Source organism: Aquarana catesbeiana, linkage group LG07 (assembly GCF_042186555.1).
Source record: "Aquarana catesbeiana isolate 2022-GZ linkage group LG07, ASM4218655v1, whole genome shotgun sequence".
NCBI lineage: Eukaryota > Metazoa > Chordata > Amphibia > Anura > Ranidae > Aquarana > Aquarana catesbeiana.
Window position 1 is genome coordinate 275,438,445 of NC_133330.1, and position 22,526 is coordinate 275,460,970.

The window sequence follows — 22,526 nt, forward strand, 5'->3', positions numbered from 1 at the left end:
GGCTTGTTTTATTTTTTTCCCACTATCTTATGTTCTGTCATCCCGTTTCACTTTGTTTTCTCCTCTAATTTTCAAAAATGATCTTGCTGAGAGAAATATTAAATGCAGTAAAAGTCACTTTTAAGGGTTCTGTATAGAGCACAAATTTTGGAAGTGAACCTTAGCAGTCTCATTTAATGTCTCTACAGTCTCTATGTATCCCAAGTCTCCAACAATCTCTATAGCATGTCCACAGTCTCTGACAATCTCTGCCATAGATGACACTTGTATGCTTATTGTTGCACAAAGGTCAAAGGTTGCACTGAGCATACTAGAGGCCCTCTGCCAGAAACACTTGCCTGTAACTAATTGTAAGATGTTTCTTCTGTCATTTGTGACAATTTTAGTAAACAAATGTTGCTATTTATTAGTATGGTATACGTTATTGTGTATGACTAATGTTGTATAGTTATCTTTTTTTTCTCCCTACAGCAGATATTTCAGCATTCATTAGCAATTCTATAAACAGTTACAGATTCTTATCGCATTGAACATTTTTCTAAATACCAAATTGTTACTAAAAATACAGTCGGTACATTTTTATTGAATCTCTGGTAAGGATGTCAATGAATAAGCAAGGCCAGAATCTATTAGATGAAATCATAGCTGGAGGGTGAGCAATGCATTTCTTTATACTATATGTTCTCTAATACTTCTGGGGAGGAGTGCAGAAGAAATGATAATAATTATCCACATGAAAGGATATATCCACTAAACTTTCTACGCTGACCACACTATTTTAACTCAAATGTAATACAAAAATAATTTCTGTTAAATCCATATTGTTTTTGGGTCCCCATACACATTGATTTTTTATGGTTCCCATGTTTCTACATTTATGATTTATGTTGATAAATTAAACAATAGGACATGCATGTAATTGTTATGCACATGGAAGCCATTGTACTCCTCAGATACCACACAATCTACGGAGGGTCACTTACATAGAAAGAGAGTCTATATGGCTGCCCAAAACAGGTCTTACTATAGGAGAATATGTAGGCATCTCTCCAACACATTAAACTCTTTCCTTTATCCCATTTTCTCAATCTGCACACTACTTATTGGCCAGGAAGGGTCTCCTGCTACCAGTTGTCTTCTACACACAGCCATAGTCACGGAAAAGCTTCTGACTTCTCCAGAACAATATGGTTCCCCACACATACAACCAAATGGAATAAATCTTTCCCAATGAAGACACCCTATTTCATGACCAAGTCCTTTCCTCATCACGTCACAGCTAACAGCTTGGAACCAGAGGAAAAAAACTCTGCTACCATGATGTAACCTAGGTTTCCCTATTTTTAATTTAATGTTAGTTTTGAGAAATAGTATGTTAATTTTCAGGATTTCTATACGAATGGCCTTTTACTTGTGGTCTGACCTAGATGTAAGTTATAATATTAGACAGCAATATTTTACAAACAACACATACTTTGCATGTAGGGAATAGTTTAAAAACAAGGTTATGTATGAACATTTTTTAACTCTTAGACCAGGGGTCTCCAAACTTTCTAAACCAAGGGCCAGTTAACTGTCATTCAGACTTTTTTTTTTGGGGGGGTGAGAAGCATGATGGCCAACTAGGATTGAATTTCAGCCAATCAGGATTCAATGCCAACTCTGAACCAATTAAATTAGTTCATTGGTGTGATTGGTAGGGATGGGTAGAAAGGGAACACATAAATCAAAGCTGCCAGGGATGCGCTCTCTTAGGCTCATGGTCTAAACAAAGCATGGTCACGTAAGGGCTGTCTGTGTAATGTATCCATATTATCTTATTTCTCTTTTCTTTTCTCTAACTTTTTCTAGATATTAATTTGCCTTAATACCTTGATAGCATGTGTATGTCAATTGTAACCATATCTTCTTTTGCATTAATTATCTTTGTAGACTGGCAACACTGTATTTGTAACATCAGTATGTTATATTTGGTAATATCTGATTATTCTAACGTTTCTGTTCTGTATAAATAAATTAGATCTTTGTATTTTAGCACCATTATCATTTCTTATTGATTTCATGGGTTATAGCTGCAACCGCATTGGTTGATTCATATATAAATAAAAGGTTTTAATCACTTATGCTATGTATCATTAAGCGTATAAGTGAGGTAGGTAAAAATCGACATAACAGAGTTTGATCACAACTGCTGAATAAAAACACACACAAGTCCGGTACACGCTCTTTACAGCAGAACATTTGAAGTGCAATAAGGACTGATCAGAAGAGATTTCAAAGGACCTCAGACAAAAGGTGTATTGTATGAAGTTACCATGTGGGCACTCACTGCTCTTCAAAATTAATATTGCTCATATCAAGCTTGGCCCAGTCAGAGGAGATTACAATTTGGGTACACACTTTTCACAGCAGCACTTCTGAAGTGCAGTGTGGCCTGATCAGAAGAGATTTCAAAGGACCTCAAAGGAAAAGTCTGATGTAGGAAGTTACCATGTGGGCATCCACTGATCTTCAAAAAATGTTTCTCATTTTTTTTCTAAATCACACTGCAAAAGCCCCTTCCCTTTCCAACCTAAAAGAGAACCTGACAGCAGAGAACAGTAAGTTGTACAAACTAAATGTCAAAGTTCTAGGTCATCTTCAGCCCATCTGCTACATATACAGTACTATGCAAAATTTTAGGCAGGTGTGAAAAAATGCTGTAAATTAAGAATGCTTTCAGAAATAGAAGTGTTCATAGTTTATTTTATCAATTAACAAAATGGAAAGTAAATGAACAGAAAAGAAATCCAGATTAAAATCGATATTTGATGTGACCACCCTTTGCCTTAAAAACAGCATCAATTCTTCTAGGTATGGTTGCACACAGTTTTTGAAGGAACTAACCAGAGATTTTCTTTGGATGTAGGATGTCTCAGATCCTTCTGTCTCTTCTGTAATCTATTTTTCATTAAATCATTTCTTACTGTGTTTTTCTGCCTTCTTGTAATGTCCTTGTTGAGCTCCTGGAGCTTGGAAACAATAGGATAATACGGTGCACTCTGGATACAACAATCTCAAATGCCCATCGACTTGGTTGATTTTTTTCAACCAGAGTTTAGTGTCACTTTAATCTTTGGAAGCCTCTTTTGGAGCATCTATACCAATGAGTAAATTAAGGTTGGGATATCACTATACAGGAGAGCCATGAACTTTAATGGCATCCCAGTCTTAGTCTGTAGGGTTCAATATTGAGTTGGCCCACCCTTTGCAGCAATAACAGCTTCAACTCTTCTGGGAAGGCTGTCCACAAGGTTTAGGAGTGTGTCTATGGGAATGTTTGACCATTCTTCCAGAAGTGCATTTGTGAGGGCAGGAACTGATGTTGGACGAGAAGGCCTGGCTCGCAGTCTCCACTCTAATTCATCCCAAAAGTGTTCTATCACGTTGAGGTCAGGACTCTGTGCAGGCAGGCCAGTCAAGTTCCTCCACCCCAAACTTTTTTTTTTTTTTTCTGCCCAATGCAAAACCCTTCTATGTGCACCTTACTTAAAAGCTAGTTATCAATGGGGCAATTTAACACAAGTACCCTTCCCTGACATCACTCTGCAATGGAAAATACCCATATTCCCCACAAAGCCACACCCAAAAATACAGGAAACCTGACATTTGAGTGGTTGTAATAGGAAAGACATTTTTCTTTCCACCAGTCCTATAAAAATCAGTAAATACTGTAACACTAAGCACTAAAATTGGGGAAATGCTAAACACAAATAGAAAAGGAGATGATAGCAGAAAGAGCTGAAGAGCAGAAATTGTGCAGCATTAGAAATGAAAGATAATCAATATGGAGTTGCACACTGACAATATCCAGCAGAAAGACTGATACACATCAAAGAGAGCTAAAAGCACGATGGCAGAAGAAAGGGGGGTGAACTGGGTGCTCTCACAGTGGATGATATTAAAAGCAGCTAAGAGGTGAAAGGAATAAAGATGATAGACTGGTGCTTCAAAGAATGGGAGAAGGTATACGAAGCCAGATAAGCAACATCTTGAATTTAAAAAAGTACAAGAAATAGACAACTCAAAAGAATCCTTAGATCATTGCTCAGGGGATGGTCTTTACTGCTGGCAAATGCACCAGTATGATTGTCATATGGTAAAACCTGCATGAAGCAAGGTGTACATGGAGCAAATCATTTCTGTTCCATTTAATTTTTATGAGGAAATGAAACATAAAGAATTGTTATGTTACTGAGAGCAAATTTTTCCATTTCCGTATTAAAGCAATGAAATGAAAGCAGCTTGCAGCCAGGGCTATTTTTATACAAATATACGGTGACCAGATCTTTACACTGACTAAATTATATTCCCCTGATAACCTCCTAGGTAGGTGCTAGGATTAGATAGATAGAATTAGTATGTGTTCGATAGGTAAATTTACTTTGCACCCTGTAGGCAGTGTGGCTTGATTGTTAGGTAAAAGAATAATTTGCTCACTGTACTCAGTGCAGCTGCATTCTGCTAGTCAGGTCTGCTCAGTGTGCTCAGCTTCTGCCAATCTGATAGCTCCTTTTGCAGAGAGCTTGAGAGGTTTTTGGATGATATTTGTTGAGCTATGCAGATGGTGGCATGAATATTGATACAGCTAGGGTTGCCACCTCATCCCTTTAAACCCGAGCACATATGAATTACACAGGTTCTGAGGCTAATTAAATGCAGATAAGGCACCAAGTGAGTTTAATTACCACCTTAATCAGCCACAGAACCTGTGTAATTGATATGTGTTCGGGTTTAAAGGGATGAGGTGGAAACTCTAAATACAGCCCTGGCCAATCCCAGAGAGACAGGCTCTGAAGTCATTTTGGGAGACTGTATAAATTCTGTAAGCACACTGGGGTCTGGGTCTTTTCCTGGAGAGGATTAGTCCAGCCTGGAGGACATGCTGTCCTTCCAGGCAATGCTGCTAGGTCTGCTGTCATGAGGTGAGTGACTTGAGAGCCTGAGATGCTGAGACCCTGGAGCTAGAAAGAGAGCTGACTGAGGGGGACTGTCCGCTGAAGATCTAGTCTAGTAGAGTAAGGTGTCGCTTGGAAGGAGAAAACTAGCTGTCCTTGGGCCTTGAGTGAGTACAGACACTTCTAGAAGATGTTGGGGACCTTTGTGCTGTTGCCACCCCTCTGGTGCTGCAAAAAGTCAGCTGTGGGTCTAGTTAAAAGGGACACCGGCTGGTGTTCTGAAGAGCTTAGTCCATCTATTGCTCTATAAAAGGGACTCTGCTCTTGTGGCTCTAAGCAAAGGAGTTTGCAAAGTTCCAAAGCTTAAGTCTTTACTACAGCTTGTCCAGAAAGAGAATGCTCAGTCTTCAAGTTGTACATAGTTTTGGTTTTTGGAGTATCCCACTCAATTCCCTCAACCCTATACAAGTTCTCCAAAGATAAAAACAAAAACAACACCCCCAGACTGGCTACTGAAGAACTGTGTGAATGAGCCTGTGTTCTTGGCTGCAGGGCAAGCATTTGGGGAAGACCTGGACACTATTCCTGCGGCTCCTACAGGAGTAAAGCTACACCAACAAACCCAGAGAATGTATGTTTTAAAGTAAACATGTCATCTGAGAAAAAAGGGTATCATCTTTCTCAAAATGCTAATTGCATGGCTTTCTCTGGATTCAATTATTTTTGAGTAACAAACCCATAACAAGTATATATCATGTAAAATAATATCTCTGACTCCAGGCCAGTGAGCCAACATATACTGAAACCACTGGATCAGCATGCCAAGGAACTAGCATTTTAGAAGGTTAGCAGTGGGCATTCTATGTAAGTTTTTTTATTAGTTTTCTTTAACCTTCACTCAAAATAGAAAGTATTGCAGATCCGTTTCCTCCACTCCACTAACTTTTTGTGACAGCTACCAGCTCCCACGTTTTCAATTCTCACCTAGGTGAGAATTACATCTGCTTGTCCCCCCCCCCCCCCCCCCGATTTCCTTTAACAATAGCTTGATTTTTAAATGTTTTCACCTCTACTTATCTTTCACTATTTTAGTTTCAAGTTACTTTTGAGGCAGGACTTTATTTTATTTTACAATTTTAATTTTTTTAGGGTAATTTCAAGGTAAATTCATAAGTATTTGAATTTTGTGATGTATGTAATAAGCCAATTTCTACAATTAGGCCACTTTCTGTTTAGGTGTGTAATAATGCTTCAATGTCACATGCTGACCGCAAAATCTGAGTGTACAGCCAATTTGTCATCTTCATATGTATATAAACTCTGTTTTTTGAGTTATAAACTAGAACAGCTTTTACATGACTCCAAGCTCCTGCATGTCTGTCTGTTCTCCCTGCTGCAGCAGCTAATCTGTTGACAGTGGGGAACAAGTGATCAACTCTCATTGCTGAACCTTTTAATTTCTTTCACAATATATTTATTGAGTTAGAAAGGTTTGCATACAAAAGACAACAGTTAACAGACATCAGGGCAAACAGTGGTAGGTATCATAAGACCAGATCATCTATGCCACAATCAAATAGGTTCATTATATACCACAACCAAGAAAATAATAACAAAGTTAGGATGCCAATAAAATATTACATTCCACTAGGGAGATGAGTAGAGGTATGACTCCCAGCAATCAAATACCTAGGGAATAGGCAACACAAAAACCCAAAGATTCATAGGACTCAACAAATATATTAATCAAAACAGCACCTGAGGTTGACCAGTGTGTATATAATACAGGCCACGGGGCCAGGCCAAGGTTCAAGGGGGCTATCACGAGAACCCTCCTATGCAGTATTCAATGTTAGGCCTGCCCTGGGGTAGAGAAGTTGGCACAAACTAAAGTAGGCACCCCAGGAAAACCCAGAGGCTATAGGTTGGCCCACAATGTATGAACCTTAATTTTTAATGACAAAAGTGACCATGTACTTTGCCTATGCAGGGCAATGCAAAATATTGGCTTTAATGTCCCCCTTCCAATTCTTTCCCTTCTTTCCTGCTCCATTCAGCCATCAGAAATAAAGGAAGACATTCCAGTGTAAGTTCCAAAACAACTTTATACAAGGTTAAGAACTTTTTTTGAGCCCCCTGTGTAAAAGTTTCTAGCCAATTAGCAGGCAACAGTTCTGTTACATTCTCCTCTATACCTGAAATAGCCAGATATTTCAGTACACTTCCAATGAATGAATGGAGGGTCGAGTAAGAAAAGGTAAGGTGAGTACTCTATATACTGGCAGGGAGGTCGAAGTGTACGTGACCTTGTTGCTTTGCCCTGTGTGGACAAGAAAAAGTATCACAGTTGGCATTCACAAATTAAGGAGTGTGTAGCACTAGTTATCAGCTTACTGTAATGGTCATGTGTACTGGGCTCCTGGGCTCACAAAAGCTGTGTGTGTAGTAGCCATTTTGTTCAGGTCACAAGTCTCTTATGCCATCTTGTCAAAAGAAGACACAGCTGCAGTGACCCTCCCCCTCCATTCTCCTTCAGTTTATACAATCCATAACCTCTTAGTTGCATGCCAGAAACGCCTTATCAGATCAGGACGGAGGCAGACCTTCTCATGCCTATTAGCCAAATCCACATTTCCCCCTGGAAACTCTAATAAAAATGTCAGACTCAACAGGCCTGAGTACCTTGAGTTGTAACAGATACCCTGTCATAAATAACCCAGCTGGGGGAATGGCAAATACACATTCATGATTAACTGGTTATTAGCAAAGACTTTAAACCTTCATCATATGTCATACCTCATAACAGTGCAGAAAAGGGGGAAGAGGAAGGAGGAGCAGAGGAGTGTTTTGGCATCCTAGGCTATGGGACTGTGTGTTTCTATTGTAGAGTTGTCTTCCTAAATATAGTGTAGGAAGACAACTCTACACCACATATGCAAGGGTGGCTCCATAGGATGCTGCAAGTGGAAGGGGCCAGCTTAAAACAGGAATCCTGGAGCAGCAGTCTTGACACCAGCTTAAACTGAAACCTAGGCAAGGATTAAATGATAAAGAAGCCGCATACTCAGTAAATGATTAAATTAGCAGCTGAAAGTGCTTAAAAACTGAAGGTTTAATATCACTTCAGTCACTAAATTAAAAGTGCTAAATTAGCTGTGGGGAAAATATATATATACTGTATTTGATTGGTTTACAGTTTATACAAATGATGGAAAGTGACAGATACTAATAAAATCCCAAGCATTCCTGATGGCAATAGTCATATATTTGTGGAACATGCGGAAACAAAATCAGACTGTACCTGCTTGCCATACGAGTCGTGCACAGGAGAGATAATTCCTCCAATTACAATAAACTTTCCAGTCTTGTGCAGGTAATCTCGCGCTCTCTCTGTGAACAGTAAATAGATCATTATAAAAAAAAAAAATCTAAGACAAATATAGTGAGTATACACTTATTACACTTTTAGAGTTAGACAGAGGTTATGTAAATATGTCAATTTTAAATATAAGTTGTGAGAAAGTGTGGGTCCTATAGCTATTAAGTAATGTAGCTCAGTGAAATATATTAGGAGCTGAAGAATAAAATGGGTTTGACATATCAGTATGACTGCTGAAAATAGAACATTACTAGAACATAGCTGTGGTCAGCTTGTAGATCCTTTTATTCAAGTTTGTGAATGGAAACTGGTCTTTTTTAAATTAAATTGTATGAATCTTTTTCGAAATGGCACATTGTATAATGCCAACAAGAAAAGAAAACAGCAACTTAAATTTAATTATATTATGACACATAAACATTCATTTTAAAATAATACACACACACACACACATAAATATATACACACACACATTTTTCACTTTCAAAATATTTTATGACGAGTTCACAACAGTAAGCTTTTAATAATTGGGGATAAAATAAAATTGGATATAAATAAATAAAAGTTGATACACACACACATTTTTATTAGGTACACTTGTTCAATTGCTTGGTAACACAAATAGCTAATCAGCCAATCACATGGCAGCAACTCTGTGCATTTAGGCATCTAGATTTGAAATGTGATGAAGATGACTTGCTGAAGTTCAAACCAAGCATCAGAATGGGGAAGAAAGGGGATTTAAGTGACTTTGAACGTGGCATGGTTGTTGTTGCCAGACAGGCTGGTCTGAGTATTCAAAAAAACTGCTGATCTACTGGGATTTTCACACACAACCATCTCTAGGGTTTACAGAGAATGGTCCGAAAAAGAGAAAATATCCAGTGAGTGGCAGTTGCGTGGACGAAAATGCCTGGTTGATGTCAGAGGTCAGAGGAGAATGGGCAAACTCAAATAACCACTCGTTACAGCCAAGGTATGCAGAATACATCTCTGAACACACAACACATCGATGGGCTACAGCAGCAGAAGACCACACTGTGTGCCACTCCTGTCAGCTAAGAACAGGAAACTGAGGCTACAATTCGCACAGGCTCACCAAAATTGGACAATAGAAGACTGAAAAAATGTTGCCTGGTCTGATTAGTCTCGATTTCAGCTGAGACGTTCAGATGGTCGGGTCAGAATTTGGCATAAACAACATGAAAGCATGGATCCATCCTGCCTTGTATCAATGGTTCAGGCTGGTGGTGGTGTAATGGTGTGGGGGATATTTTCTTAGCACACTTTGGGCCATTTAGTACCAATTGAGCATCCTTTAAATGCCACTGCCTTCCTGAGTATTGTTGCTGACAATGTCCATCCCTTTATGACTACAGTGTACCATAGGTTTGCGCAACTTATTGCATTAGGGTTTCCCCCTTTAAAGCTCAAACACGTGTGTGTGTATATATATATATATTTCAGTTGTTTATTTTTATTTTTATTTTTTTTACAATTTTTTTTTTTTTTTTATAATTTTTTTTTAGGAGGCTCATTGGTGGGCTTTGGTGAAATCTCAAGGGTCTAAACAGGCTCCTGATGTCTCACTTTTGAGACAGAGAAAGGGAATGAGGACAGAGATTCCCCAGTCCCTTTCTCTACAGCCAAGCAGCAGGGGGAATCTGGACCGTACAGGGTGATTAGGGTGTGCCCAGGCACACCTGGCACCCCATGTGCACACGCCAATGAGTCTACCCAACTTCTGATGGCTACTTCCAGCAGGATAATGCATCATGTCACCAAGCTCAAATCATCTCATATTGGTTTCTTGAACGTGACAATGAGGTCACTGTACTCCAAAAGCCTCCACAGTCACCAGATCTCAATCCAATAGAGCACCTTTGGGATGTGGTGGAACGGGAGATTCACATCATAGAACAACTGCCTAATGCTATCATGTCAATATGGACCAAAATCTCTGAGGAATGTTTCCAACACTTTGTTGAATCTATGTCACGAAGAATTAAGGCAGTTCTGAAGGCAAAAGTGGGTCCAACCCGGTACTAGCAAGGTGGACCTAATACATTGGCCATGAGTATATATATATCTATATATATATATATATATATATATATATAGATATATATAGATATGTATATACAGTAAATATATGTTGATTAAACATATACTATAATTATCATAAATGCCAAATATTATAATTCCAACAAAACATGAACTAACTAATATAATTGGTCTGAACACCCATTGCACTTTATAGAATAAGGGAGAAGGAAATGTAAAATAGCTAGGTTGCTACGAGCAACAAAGATAGTTCTTAATTTTTGATACTGATAAAAGGCTTATATCAGGGGTAGGCAACCCCCGGCACTGGTGACACAGGCGGCAAACTTTTGCTGTGGCGCAAAGTGCCTGACTTTTTCTCAGCTACGGGGGCCCAACTTATGATCCTGCACACAGCCCCACTGCTTTCAGAAAATGCCCCTGACCTGAGCTTATCATTGCGCATTTTTTCCAGATGCTTATATGTGACATCACATACAAGCACATGGGCTGGATGCGTGAGGTGGATCAGCAGGATGAGTGTGCCAGGACAGGTAGATGTGTCTCATCTCTGCTTCCTTTCACCACTCTGCATATCACGCATATCATAGATGAGAAGAGGGTACAGCAGTGAAGAAGATGAGCAGGAGGGTACAGTGGTGGGGAAAATGAGCAGGAGGGGTTCAGAGGTGGGACAGAAGAGCAGGAGGGTACAGCGGTGGGGCAGATGTACAGGGGTACAGTGGTGGAAGAGATGAGAAGGGACTTCAGCAGTGGGACAAAAGAGCAGAGGGGTACAGTGATGGGGAAGAAGAGCAGGGGGGTTCAGTGTTGGGCCAGTTGAGAAGGGGGTACAGGGATGGGACAGATGAGCAGGGGGAACAGTGATGGGGCAGAAGAGCAGGGGGGTACAGAGGTGAGACAGATGTGAAGGAGGTACATTGGTGGGGCAGATGAGCAGATGGGTTCAGTGCTAGGACAGATGAGAAGGTGATTCAGTAGTGAGACAGAAGAGCATGGGGGCATGTCGGTGGATGTGCAGGGAGGTACAGTGGTGGGGCAGATGTGCAGGAGGTACAGTGATGGTGGGGGTGAGAAGGGGGTTCAGCGGTGAGACAGAATAGCAGGGGGATACAGTGATGGGGCAGATGAGAAGGGGGTTACAGTGGTGGAAAAGATGAGCTGGGGGGTTCAGTTTTGGGGCAAATGAGAAGGGGGTTCAGCAGTGGCACAGAAGAGCAGGGGGTACAGTGGTGGGGCAGATATGAAAGGAGGTGCATTGGTGGGACAGATTGGCAGGGGGTTACAGTGGTTGGGCAGAAGAGCAGGGGGTACAGAGGTGGGGCAGATGTACAGGGGGGTACAGTGGCAGGGCAGAGGAGAAAGGAGGTACAGTGGTGAGGCAGATTAGCAGATAAGTTCAGTGTTAGGACAGATGAGAAGATGGTTCAGCGGTGAGACCGAAGAGCATGGGGGTACGGCGGTGGAGCAGATGTGCAGGGAGGTACAGTGGTGGGACAGATGAGAAAGGGGGGAACATTGGTGGGGCAGATGAGCAGGGGGTACAGAAGTGGGGCAGATGTGCAGGGTGGTACAGTGGTGGGGCAGATGTGCAGGGGTTTATAGTGGTGGGGCAGATATGCAGGGTGGTACAGAGGTGGGGCAGATGTGCAGGGTAGTACAATGGTGGGGCAGATGTGTAGGGTAGTACAGTGGTGGGGCAGTTGTATAGGGTAGTATAGTGGTGGGACAGATGTGTAGGGTAGTACAGTGGTGGGGCGGATGTGTAGGGTAGTACAGTGGTGGGGCAGATGTGCAGGGTAGTACAGTGGTGGAGCAGATGTGTAGGGTAGTACAGCGGTGGGGCAGTTGTATAGGGTAGTATAGTGGTGGGACAGATGTGTAGGGTAGTACAGTGGTGGGGCGGATATGCAGGGTAGTACAGTGGTGGGGCAGATGTGTAGGGTAGTACAGTGGTGGGGCAGTTGTATAGGGTAGTATAGTGGTGGGACAGATGTGTAGGGTAGTACAGTGGTGGGGCGGATATGCAGGGTAGTACAGTGGTGGGGCAGATGTGTAGGGTAGTACAGTGGTGGGGCAGTTGTATAGGGTAGTATAGTGGTGGGACAGATGTGTAGGGTAGTACAGTGGTGGGGCGGATGTGTAGGGTAGTACAGTGGTGGGGCAGCTGTGTAGGGTAGCACAGTGGTAGGGCAGTTGTATAGGGTAGTATAGTGGTGGGACAGATGTGTAGGGTAGTACAGTGGTGGGGCGGATGTGTAGGGTAGTACAGTGGTGGGGCAGCTGTGTAGGGTAGTACAGTGGTAGGGCAGTTGTATAGGGTAGTATAGTGGTGGGACAGATGTGTAGGGTAGTACAGTGGTGGGGCGGATGTGTAGGGTAGTACAGTGGTGGGGCAGCTGTGCAGGGTAGTACAGTGGTGGGGCAGTTGTATAGGGTAGTATAGTGGTGGGGCAGATGTGCAGGGTAGTACAGTGGTGGGGCGGATGTGCAGGGTAGTACAGTGGTGGGGCGGATGTGCAGGGTAGTACAGTGGTGGGGCGGATGTGCAGGGTAGTACAGTGGTGAGGCAGATGTGTAGGGGAGACAGTGATCTGAGGTGTGAAGGTGCAATAAATGGGGCTGATCTGAAGTGTGGAGTTGCAAGAATTGGGGCTGATCTGAGGCGTGAGTGCAGGATGGTAATTTCTCACTACTTAAGTAGTTTACAGCATTTACTTTATAAAAAAATCTTTTTGTGATTGAGAGTGTGAAGTTGACCTTTTTTTGTTATAACATCGGCACACTCAATTTCTTTGAAAACATTTTTCGGCACACTGTGCTCAAAAGGTTGCCTACCCCGGCTTATAGTGTTAAATATTAAAATACTAAAAAGATTACAGCACATTCACAATTTCTCAATAATACAAATTTTGCCAGGACAGTAAATATGGTAATAAAACATTTCATTATGATACAAATTACTGATGTCTTTGTTAGCCTGAATATATTGCAGCTTAAAATGACACTAAACAATAGCCTTATTCTCCAAAAATAATCCATACACATTCACTACTTAATGGCCCTCTCTTTTTCATTAAATTGCTTTTTACTGTGTTTTTCTGCCTCCTTGTAACGTCCTCCATGAGCTCCTGAACTTACTCTGTTTAAATCTAAAATATGTTTTGGCTTTAGATGCGCATTTGTGAAACCATTCCTGCCTGACTGGTGAAATTGACTGCATAGTTAAAGTATAACTTGCAAGACCTGATATGCATGCCATTGTGACAACGGTCTTGGGAGACAAAATGGTTGGGCAGATTACAAAACCTTGCTCTATCACAATTTGATGCCGGCCATATCTCCATTGCCATATATAGAAGCTGACAGAAATTAAATCCTGATGTGGTGGGGTTAGGTCCAACTATTAATTGGCGCCCATAGCCAGCTTAGTTGTTTGAAATAAAAGCAAGACAGTCAAGATTTTTCAGCCAGAAACAATCCTAACTGCTATCCAAGTTAAAACATTTTACTTTGAGAAAGATATGTGCCGGAGAGAAAATCCTGACTGCTATAAGGCATGAGTTGTGGATTCTGGAAGGCTAGAATGTCTACAATATACCATAATGAGGCTGGCGTCAGACAAGAAGTACCTGCAGGCTTTTTCAGCACTCTGGACAGCTCTCAGCTGACTATTATTAGCACCCATTAAACAGTTTTCAGTGACTTGGAGTGCAGCTAATAATACCATGTTGGAATTTGCCATCCATATATAAATGCATACTCTGTTTGACAGAAAAAAGTTAGGGAAAAAATAATAATTAGGATGTCTTGAGAAAAATAGACTGAGCTTCATCGAACCATTGAAGTAACTACTGTTTCTAATCTTCCTCCTCTGCAAGACCTACGAGTGCCTCTAAACCAGTTTTGGATTTATAGGGAGAAAATAATTGTGTTGTCCACAGCAACAAGATGTTTCCTTTTTCATACAATAAGACCAGCTATTCATTTACTAGGGGGACAATCAATGGAGTAATGTTTTCAGGTATGATTATGGGAAGGGATAGCTATGTTCACCACAATGACTGGCTTTGAGCCTTTGAGCTTTTAGCTGCTGAGGCATCTTTGATGCCTACTATAAATGGTGGTAAAGAAAGGATGCATTATGTATCTATAATTATTGAACAATGCATTTGGAATTAGGTTTGATGCTGTAAAGGGCTGCATTATTAAAATGGGAGAAAAGGAACTGGAGGTGTAGCCAACAGAAACTACTTTGCACCAGTGCAGGCTATGGAATAAAAGCTAAAACTTGGCCAACTCTGCATATTGTTTGCTCAAATCTTAATAAATCAGCCACACAGAGGTGTTCAAATACTCCTGACAGATAGGCACTCTTGTAGGTGGACTGTTTCCTTGTGATTTCATTGTAACTTTATCTAAGTATATTTAAAAGGATGATTATTCACCCCCCCCCCCCCCCCCCATTTTTTTTCTCTTCTTCTCTTTCCCTTTCCTTCTTTTCTAAGCTTACATTTCTCTTATCATCCATCCGAGATCGCAGTGCATTGGTGTCTTATAATTGGCCAAAGCATTCACCTGACCCGCATGCTTTGGCCAATCACAGCGCGCTCTGCTGAGAGAGCCATGATTGGCCAAAGGCAGGGTGCGTTTGGCCAATCATGGCTCAGGGGGGCAAGTCCACTCCCCACACTATATAAGACTGCTGTTTACACAGCGGCCATATGCAGTGTAATTAATGAAGAGAGATTAGGCAGCTTAGTTAGCGGTGTGCAGGCAGTGTATTTGCCTAGCATATATATACAGCCTAATATATATATATATATATATATATATATATATATATATATATATATATATATATATATATATACACGTTGCATTTAGTAGATTAGATATTCAGTGTAGAATCTATTTTCAGGCAGTGTAGTATGTATAATATAGTGTATTGAAATGGTTCAGGGGAACCCCGTGCCAAAAAAAAAAAAAAATGGCATGCCCCCCCCCCAATCCATACCAGACCCTTCAGTTCTGGTATGGATTTTAAGGGGTACCCCGTGCCAAAATGTAAAAAAAAAAATGGTGTGGCGGTCCCCCCAAGATCCATACCAGACCCTTATCCAAGCACACAACCTGGCAGGCCACAGGAAAAGGGGGGCGAGAGAGCGGCCCTTCCCGCTCCTGAATCGTACCAGGCCGCATGCCCTCAACATTGCTTTGACAGCTGTTATATAGTCAAGGTAATCAAGGTCGGTAACGTAAATGGGTGACCCTGCCCCCCTCCGACGTCACATGATGTCAAAAGGAGACGGGGTCACTTGGTTACATCAGCGGGTGGCCCCGCCCTTGGCTATATAAGAGCTGTCAAAGAAAAAAGATGGCAGTAGCGGGGACGCCTCCCCTGGAGGCAGAGTTTTTCTCTTTTTTTGGGGACCATCAGCACAGTGATTGAAGATGGATGGACATCGCAGGACACTTTTTTTTTAATAAAGGAATTGTCCAAAACTGGCTCCTTTCATTTTTACTTTTTTGACACTTTTTTGGTGAATGGGTAGGTACCCATTCACATGGGGGGGAGGGGATCTGGGAGCATGGGAAAGATGCGCTACTTTATAGGCCGACTAAGAGGACCCCCCAGGCACAATATTTAAAGGAATATTTCATTTTTATTGTTTCACTTTAAGCATTATTAAAATCACTGCTCCTGAAAAAAAGGCAGTTTTTAAAACTTTTTTTTGCATTGATACATGTGCCCTGGAGCAGTACCCGGGTCCCCAAACACTTTTTATGTTAATAACTTGCATATAAGCCTCTAAAATTAGCACTTTTGATTTTTCATGTTCGTGTCCCATAGACTTTAACAGTGTTTGCACAAAATTTTTGCCTGTTTGCATGTTCTGCTGCGAACCAATCTGGGGGGGTGTTCGGCTCATCCCTAGTTAGGTCTATGTATTTTGTGTATTTCTATGTTTTTCTGTTTATAGTAATTGTGAAAACTTTCTTAAATAAAGAATGGATAAAAAAGGATGATTATAATTTCTGCCATTACTCCTGAATACTGAAACAACAAAAAACTGACACAATACGGCTGATTTACTAAAGGATTTGAGAATGTTCACAAGAAACAGTATGAAGATTTCATCTGCACCTGGCTATATAATGGAAGTGAATATTCTCACTGAATCTTTAGGGCTTATTCACACCAGCAGCTGAGCTGAACACACAGCTGCTAATATGTGCAGAGAGGACAGAATGCCGAAGTGCCAACCCCGACGCATTACTTGTTTTCTTTTTTTTTTTAATAAACGTATTGAAAGGTAATGACTTTCATTAAGTTCTATTCACACAGTGGTGTTGGGATGCAGTGGTTTTCAACATAGCTCACTACACTGAAAAAAAAGTACTGCATGCAGTACTTTTTTCTAGTACACACCACTGTAATGCAGTGGTGTGAACTGACACCATACAAAACAAGGCGAACTGCCTTGTCTATGTGTTGGAACTGCATTGGAAAACTTTGCCCAGTGCATCCCAATGCAAAGGGTGTGAATGAGTTGAATATGAGAGAAAGAGAATTTGTGTGTGTTGCCATGCTTTGCAGAGTACCGAACCATGCACATAAAGGCTGACACCAGGTGAGCTTACAATCTAATCTGGTTACAGTGTACCATACAAGGCTAAAGCCAGCCATAGATGAGTAGTTTTTTCATTCAGCCAGTGGGTAGATTCCTCCATAAATACAAGCGAGGAGGATGGGGGAATCCACACCCCACACACACACACACCAGGACATTGTATTCTCACAATGGAACTCACTGTTGTCAGAATACACTGATCAGCAGCTGAAGCCACTGATCGACAAAAGTTTTCTAACATGCAACTTCAACAGAATCTGATTCAACGATTGACCTCTGTTGAAAAGGAATGGCCTTACGCAGATTGAAATTTGTCCATTCCCTGCTAAACCAGACTAAATTTTGATCTGAACACGGCCAGTTTAAATGTAAAGTAAATGGAGTGACTATGGTCCTTCCTAGATAGCATTAAGAGCCAATTCACACTTTATGCAGTGACAGACATTTACCGCATGTTAAAACGCCTGTAACCGCAGGGACACACAGGAAACAATTGTTTCCCGTGTGTCCCATTCACACTGCAATGCAGCCTAGCGCTGCATTGAAGCGTGCTGCATTAAAATGCAGACACATTGCATTTTATTGTAGCACACAGGCCTGAATCGCACTGCAATGTCAGGCAGCACAGTGCACCACTCAACATTGCTGTGAATGTACATTTTGTACACTTTAACTAAAGCTTGTAATAATAATAAAAATAAATAAATAAATAAAGAGGAAGTATTACAAGCATTTGCTAATACAACAAAAAAAACTGTTGGTCCTGCCAGAAATCCAATGAGCTTGTGATGTCTCGTGCTTGTGCCTCCTGCCTCTGCTGCACTTATTAGCCCATCAGTTATAAGCCATGAGCAGCTAATTTTTGAGAAGTACAATCTCTCCCCCCATTTTGTGAAGATGAGGCGAGAGAGAAGTGTTCTATAGTGCTAACACCTGTTTCCTAGCTTGACAACACTGCTCCTCCATTGATACAGAACTGGGAGCATTATTGTCACCTTATGAAAGGAACTGTGTTACTGGCAGGATCGGTAAAGTAAAGGAAAAATGCCTGACATAAAAAAAACATGAATGCAGCCAACACAAGTACAGGTAAGCTGCAATATATTACATCTTTATTTCTTTTCTTTGTCAAGGATAAATACAGGGAAAAAAAATACTGATGTAGCACTAACTCATGGTGGAGCTGCTGGTTTAAGCGGGTCTGTTACCTTCACTCTGCTTCCCTCTGTTTCACCGGCACCAGGTCTAGGGTTCCTTTGAGTTTACTTCTGGACGACACACGCACCAACACTGGAGTACGTTTTCAATGCTTTATTAAACAAACGACCTAGGAAGTAGCAGGAAAGAGGTAGAAAGGAAACTCGCAGAAGAAACTCAAATATTCTCTGGTAGGGTTCTCTTGACAAAATGTCCTGGTAGGATTGAAATACTATTTGAAATGCGCTCCTCTTGTGGGATACACTCCTTGCTCGTCTGGATAGGCCTCTCTCACCGGTCTAGCAGCCAGTACGCAGCATGAATCAAAGTCTCTGCCACAGACTTGTTTGGGAACAAAAATCCATACGTTCCTCTGCCACAGGATGTATAGATTTGCGGTAGTGAAAGTCAGTCACAGTGCTTGAACCTTTAAGCCAAGCTGGCAACACAATGCTGTATAGTTACTTTTGGATACGTCCTCCAACTGAGTCACCAGGCCCCTCTATAGACCAGCATGCGGCGTGATCTCTCCAAAATGGGTCCTCCCCTGGGATCTCCTCGGTTGTCCAGCTTCGTCACACAGGACCGACAGCTCTGGACCATTACTCGGCCGCGGTGGCAGGCTCCAGACAAGCCTCTGGACCCACCCCTGCGCCGCAGTATCGTGGGCCTCCCGGACCACGAGGTAGCTCCTTAACGCATACCTGTCGGCCAGGAAGGCCAGCAGGTGGCTGTAAAACGAACCCCAAAAAATGGCGTCTGTCCCATAAATACCCTCGCCCAGAATGCAACTCGGAGGACCACCTCCACCGAGCGTGCCTCTGGGACAGAGGAGCATCTATACGCTTCAACATGTTGCCTTTCCAACCCTGACCAGTGGTAACAACGACACCCACCGGTCAGCATGAAAACACCCACAACGTCAGCCAAGCTGGAACAGAGGCGAACTTTTAACCTTCCTAACACACAATTTACTAAATTTACCTAACATGCGGTAGATTGCAAATCTACCAGCGCTACACTGATATAAACATAAAATTTTAATTTTTCAGAAGCTTTCACTGACAGATTGATATAAGACAATTAGCAAAGTTCTAACTATAGTACACCACAAATCAACTTTCTTTGCTTCAACTGCTTTTACACTGATTAAATGTAAAATTAGAATAATGTGTTATCAGATAATGCATTTCACATATCATCATCGTTCTTTGCAGGAGCTTATTAAAGCTAAACTCCAGCGTTACCTACAGCCTTGCACAGTTGTACAGGCTCCTCTCCTGTACTAAAATTGCTTACTCTGATTTCATTGCACATGGTAGGCTTTTGTCATTGTGTATTAAAAGCTGCAGTAAGTCAGATAGAGTCTGCCTGGGGGATGTCCAGCATTATAAGATGAAACAATCAGCGCCACAAGTAAAAAATATTGTGATGTTTAAATAAGATAACCTAATAATAAACGTGCACAGCTGCTAAACATTCCAAGTGGTGCACCACACTAATTTCAAAATAGATAGTAAATAAATAAATGTAGCGCTATGTGTAAAAATATATATAAATATAAAGTGCAAATCTCTAAAATAAAGAAATCCTACATATAAATGAATAGTCCATAAAATGAAAAAATTAAGAAATGAAACATGAAAAACTCTTCTTGTGATCAGTGTATCCACACAATTCCACCACAGTGATTGTTCATCAGACAAGTTGCACTTACAAGATAAAAACTTTTAAAATCACATATAAACCTCCACATACACAGTGCCTGGCTGAACGTCACTATCGGCACCTCCCTTCTAGATGCGTATCGGCCAATCACAGGCCTACTGAGGAAGTCCTGTGATTGGCTGATACGTGTCTAGAAGGGAGGTGCTGATAATGACGTTCAGCCAGGCACTGTGTATGTGGACACTGCGGTGCTACTCTGGAGGTTTATATGTGATTTTAAAAGTTTTTATCTTGTAAGTGCAACTTGTCTGTTTGGGGGATTTGAATACATTTGTATACAGAGAACACTATGGTCTCTATACTTATTATTTACATGTCCTGAACTCGTGGACTCTTGAGCCAAGCTGGGAGATGATCCGTTTCTTTGGATGTTAATGAGATGAGTTACCATTAAGAAAAGAGCCATCTGGATTACCCACCATTGATTGGGAAGGGGAAGTGAGAGCAAAGAGCTTGTGGGGAGATTTGCATATGAGTTTTGACTCATCTGGAAGGTGAGCGCGCATTTTTACTGGTGGTGGTGTGCACTCCTTTTGGGGATGTCCAGCATTATCTAGTGTTTCCTTCCCAGCCTTACTGTCCCTGATCCCTCCATTTCATTCATTGGATTTCAGTTCTTTCAATCAGGGAGAATTCCCTTTAGACTGACATCTACCCGTCAAGGTATTTTTATATTTGCATACCAGGGATGTGCAGTCAGGGGAGGCAGCCTCACCTGTCATGAACATAATAATAATTAAAAAAATACCAACCTGGGGTCACAGAGACCCCAAATTTGGTAGGTAGGTAGCTGAAGTCCTACCCCAGCACTGGTCACCACTGGCTTCTGCCACCCATAGTTCCAGAGATAAAGGGCTTTTTGTGCAGCCTGTCACAAGCTACATACATAGTGACCAGTTTAAATACAAGCTGGCACACTCTGTTTGCAGCAGACTGAGAGGTTGAGCTCATAGTGCCTCTCACTTCTTGTCAGAAACACTGAGTTCAATGGACAACTTGGAGCCTTGGACCAATGGTAAAGCAACATTGGAACAAGCTGTCCAATAAAAATGCTGCACTAGAGGCTGTCCTCTCACTGCAGTGTCATAGAAGGGGGCATGTGTCTAAAAGACAAATACTCCCTTCCAGTCCAGCCCTCTTAACTAGCAAGAAAAAGCATTGGTTTATAGGTATAAAATTTTCCCATAATCCCATGTTTTTCTCACAAAGTTAGGAGGTAGAATGAGAATCTTCTACTGTTGAAAAGGTATTGTTTTAATCAAGCTAAATCATATATTATTATGCTATAAGTTATAACATAATAATTTATTATTTATCTATTTACTGTGAAATTACTGGTTTGAAGTTATAACTTTAAACTTCAGTAATTTGTCCGTTAAGCCACCTGTTTGAGTACAGTTTTTGAAAATATTGTAAATTACCTTAAAAACAATATATAATAATTATTTGTATATTACTTACTTATGGTAATTAACCACTTGCCACTCAGACCAATTCTGAAACTTCTCTCCTACATGTAAAAATCATAATTTTTTTTTTTTTGCTAGAAAATTACTTAGAACCCCCAAACATTATATATATATATATACATTTTTAGCAGACACTCTAGGTGTGTAAATAAAATAAAATGGTGGTCTTTGAAACTTTTTATGTTACACGGTATTTGCGCAGCAATTTTTCGTTTTTTTTGGAAAAAAAAACTGTTTCACTATGAATATAAAAAACAACTCTAAAGTTAGCCTGACTTTTTTGTATACTATGAAAGATGATGTTACGTCAAGTAAATAGATACCTAACATGTCACAGCAAAAGGGACATAAAATATCAGAAACTGCTGGGAAGTAAGTCCTGCTGGGTTTATGTGCAGTATGCTCATGTGTTACAAAACAACCATGGTATAAGGTTCCAAACCCTACTCCAGAGTCAGCTGCCGCTCATGGACCCATGCCGCCCAAAGCTTCTCAAGTTTTTCAGGCAGTTACGTCCCATATATATCAGCTTGTATAAGGGCAGGGCTGAGTTCACAAGGGTTTTCCATTGATGGACTGTTGGGGGGCTTCTAACCTATCATACAGTAAATACCAAGTAATAGAGGTAATGGATCACAAGGGACTCGTAGTTTACCTATCGAGTTTATGTCCTTAAAGGGGTTGTAAACCCTCAAAGTTTTTTACCTTAATGCATTCTATGCATTAAGGTGAAAAACTTTCTGTCATGCAGCAGCCCCCTCGAGCCCGCCTTTTACTTACCTGAGCCCTGTAATTCCTGCGACAGGAATGAGCACACCAGCTCCGGCCGATTGGATAAATTGGATTGGATCTATTCAATCGTGTTCTGATTGGATAGATAGATAGCAGCGCAGCCATTGGCTCCCGCTGCTGTCAATCAAATCCAATAATGCGGGAACCGGGAGGCGGGGCCGAGTCCTGCTATATGTGTCAATAGATGCAGCAGCAGGACTCGGGAGCGCACCCACGTGGGCGTCCTGAAGAAGAGTGCTTCTCTGACGGAGCACTTGAGAAGAGGAGGAGCCACCAGCACTGCTGAGGGACCCCAGAAAAACCAGGGTGATGTTGACCACGCCCC

The 22,526-nt window shown here is 41.3% G+C and overlaps 1 protein-coding gene across 1 annotated transcript in view; it reads right to left on the reverse strand.

Annotated features, from left to right (window-relative positions):
* NMNAT2 (nicotinamide nucleotide adenylyltransferase 2) overlaps positions 1-22,526 on the reverse strand; it is a 116,487-nt gene that overhangs the window by 32,366 nt on the left and 61,595 nt on the right. Inside the window, exon 2 of the mRNA XM_073593365.1 lies at positions 8,239-8,327. Coding sequence (XP_073449466.1) covers positions 8,239-8,327 — 89 coding nt within the window. The remainder of the gene's footprint in view (positions 1-8,238; positions 8,328-22,526) is intronic.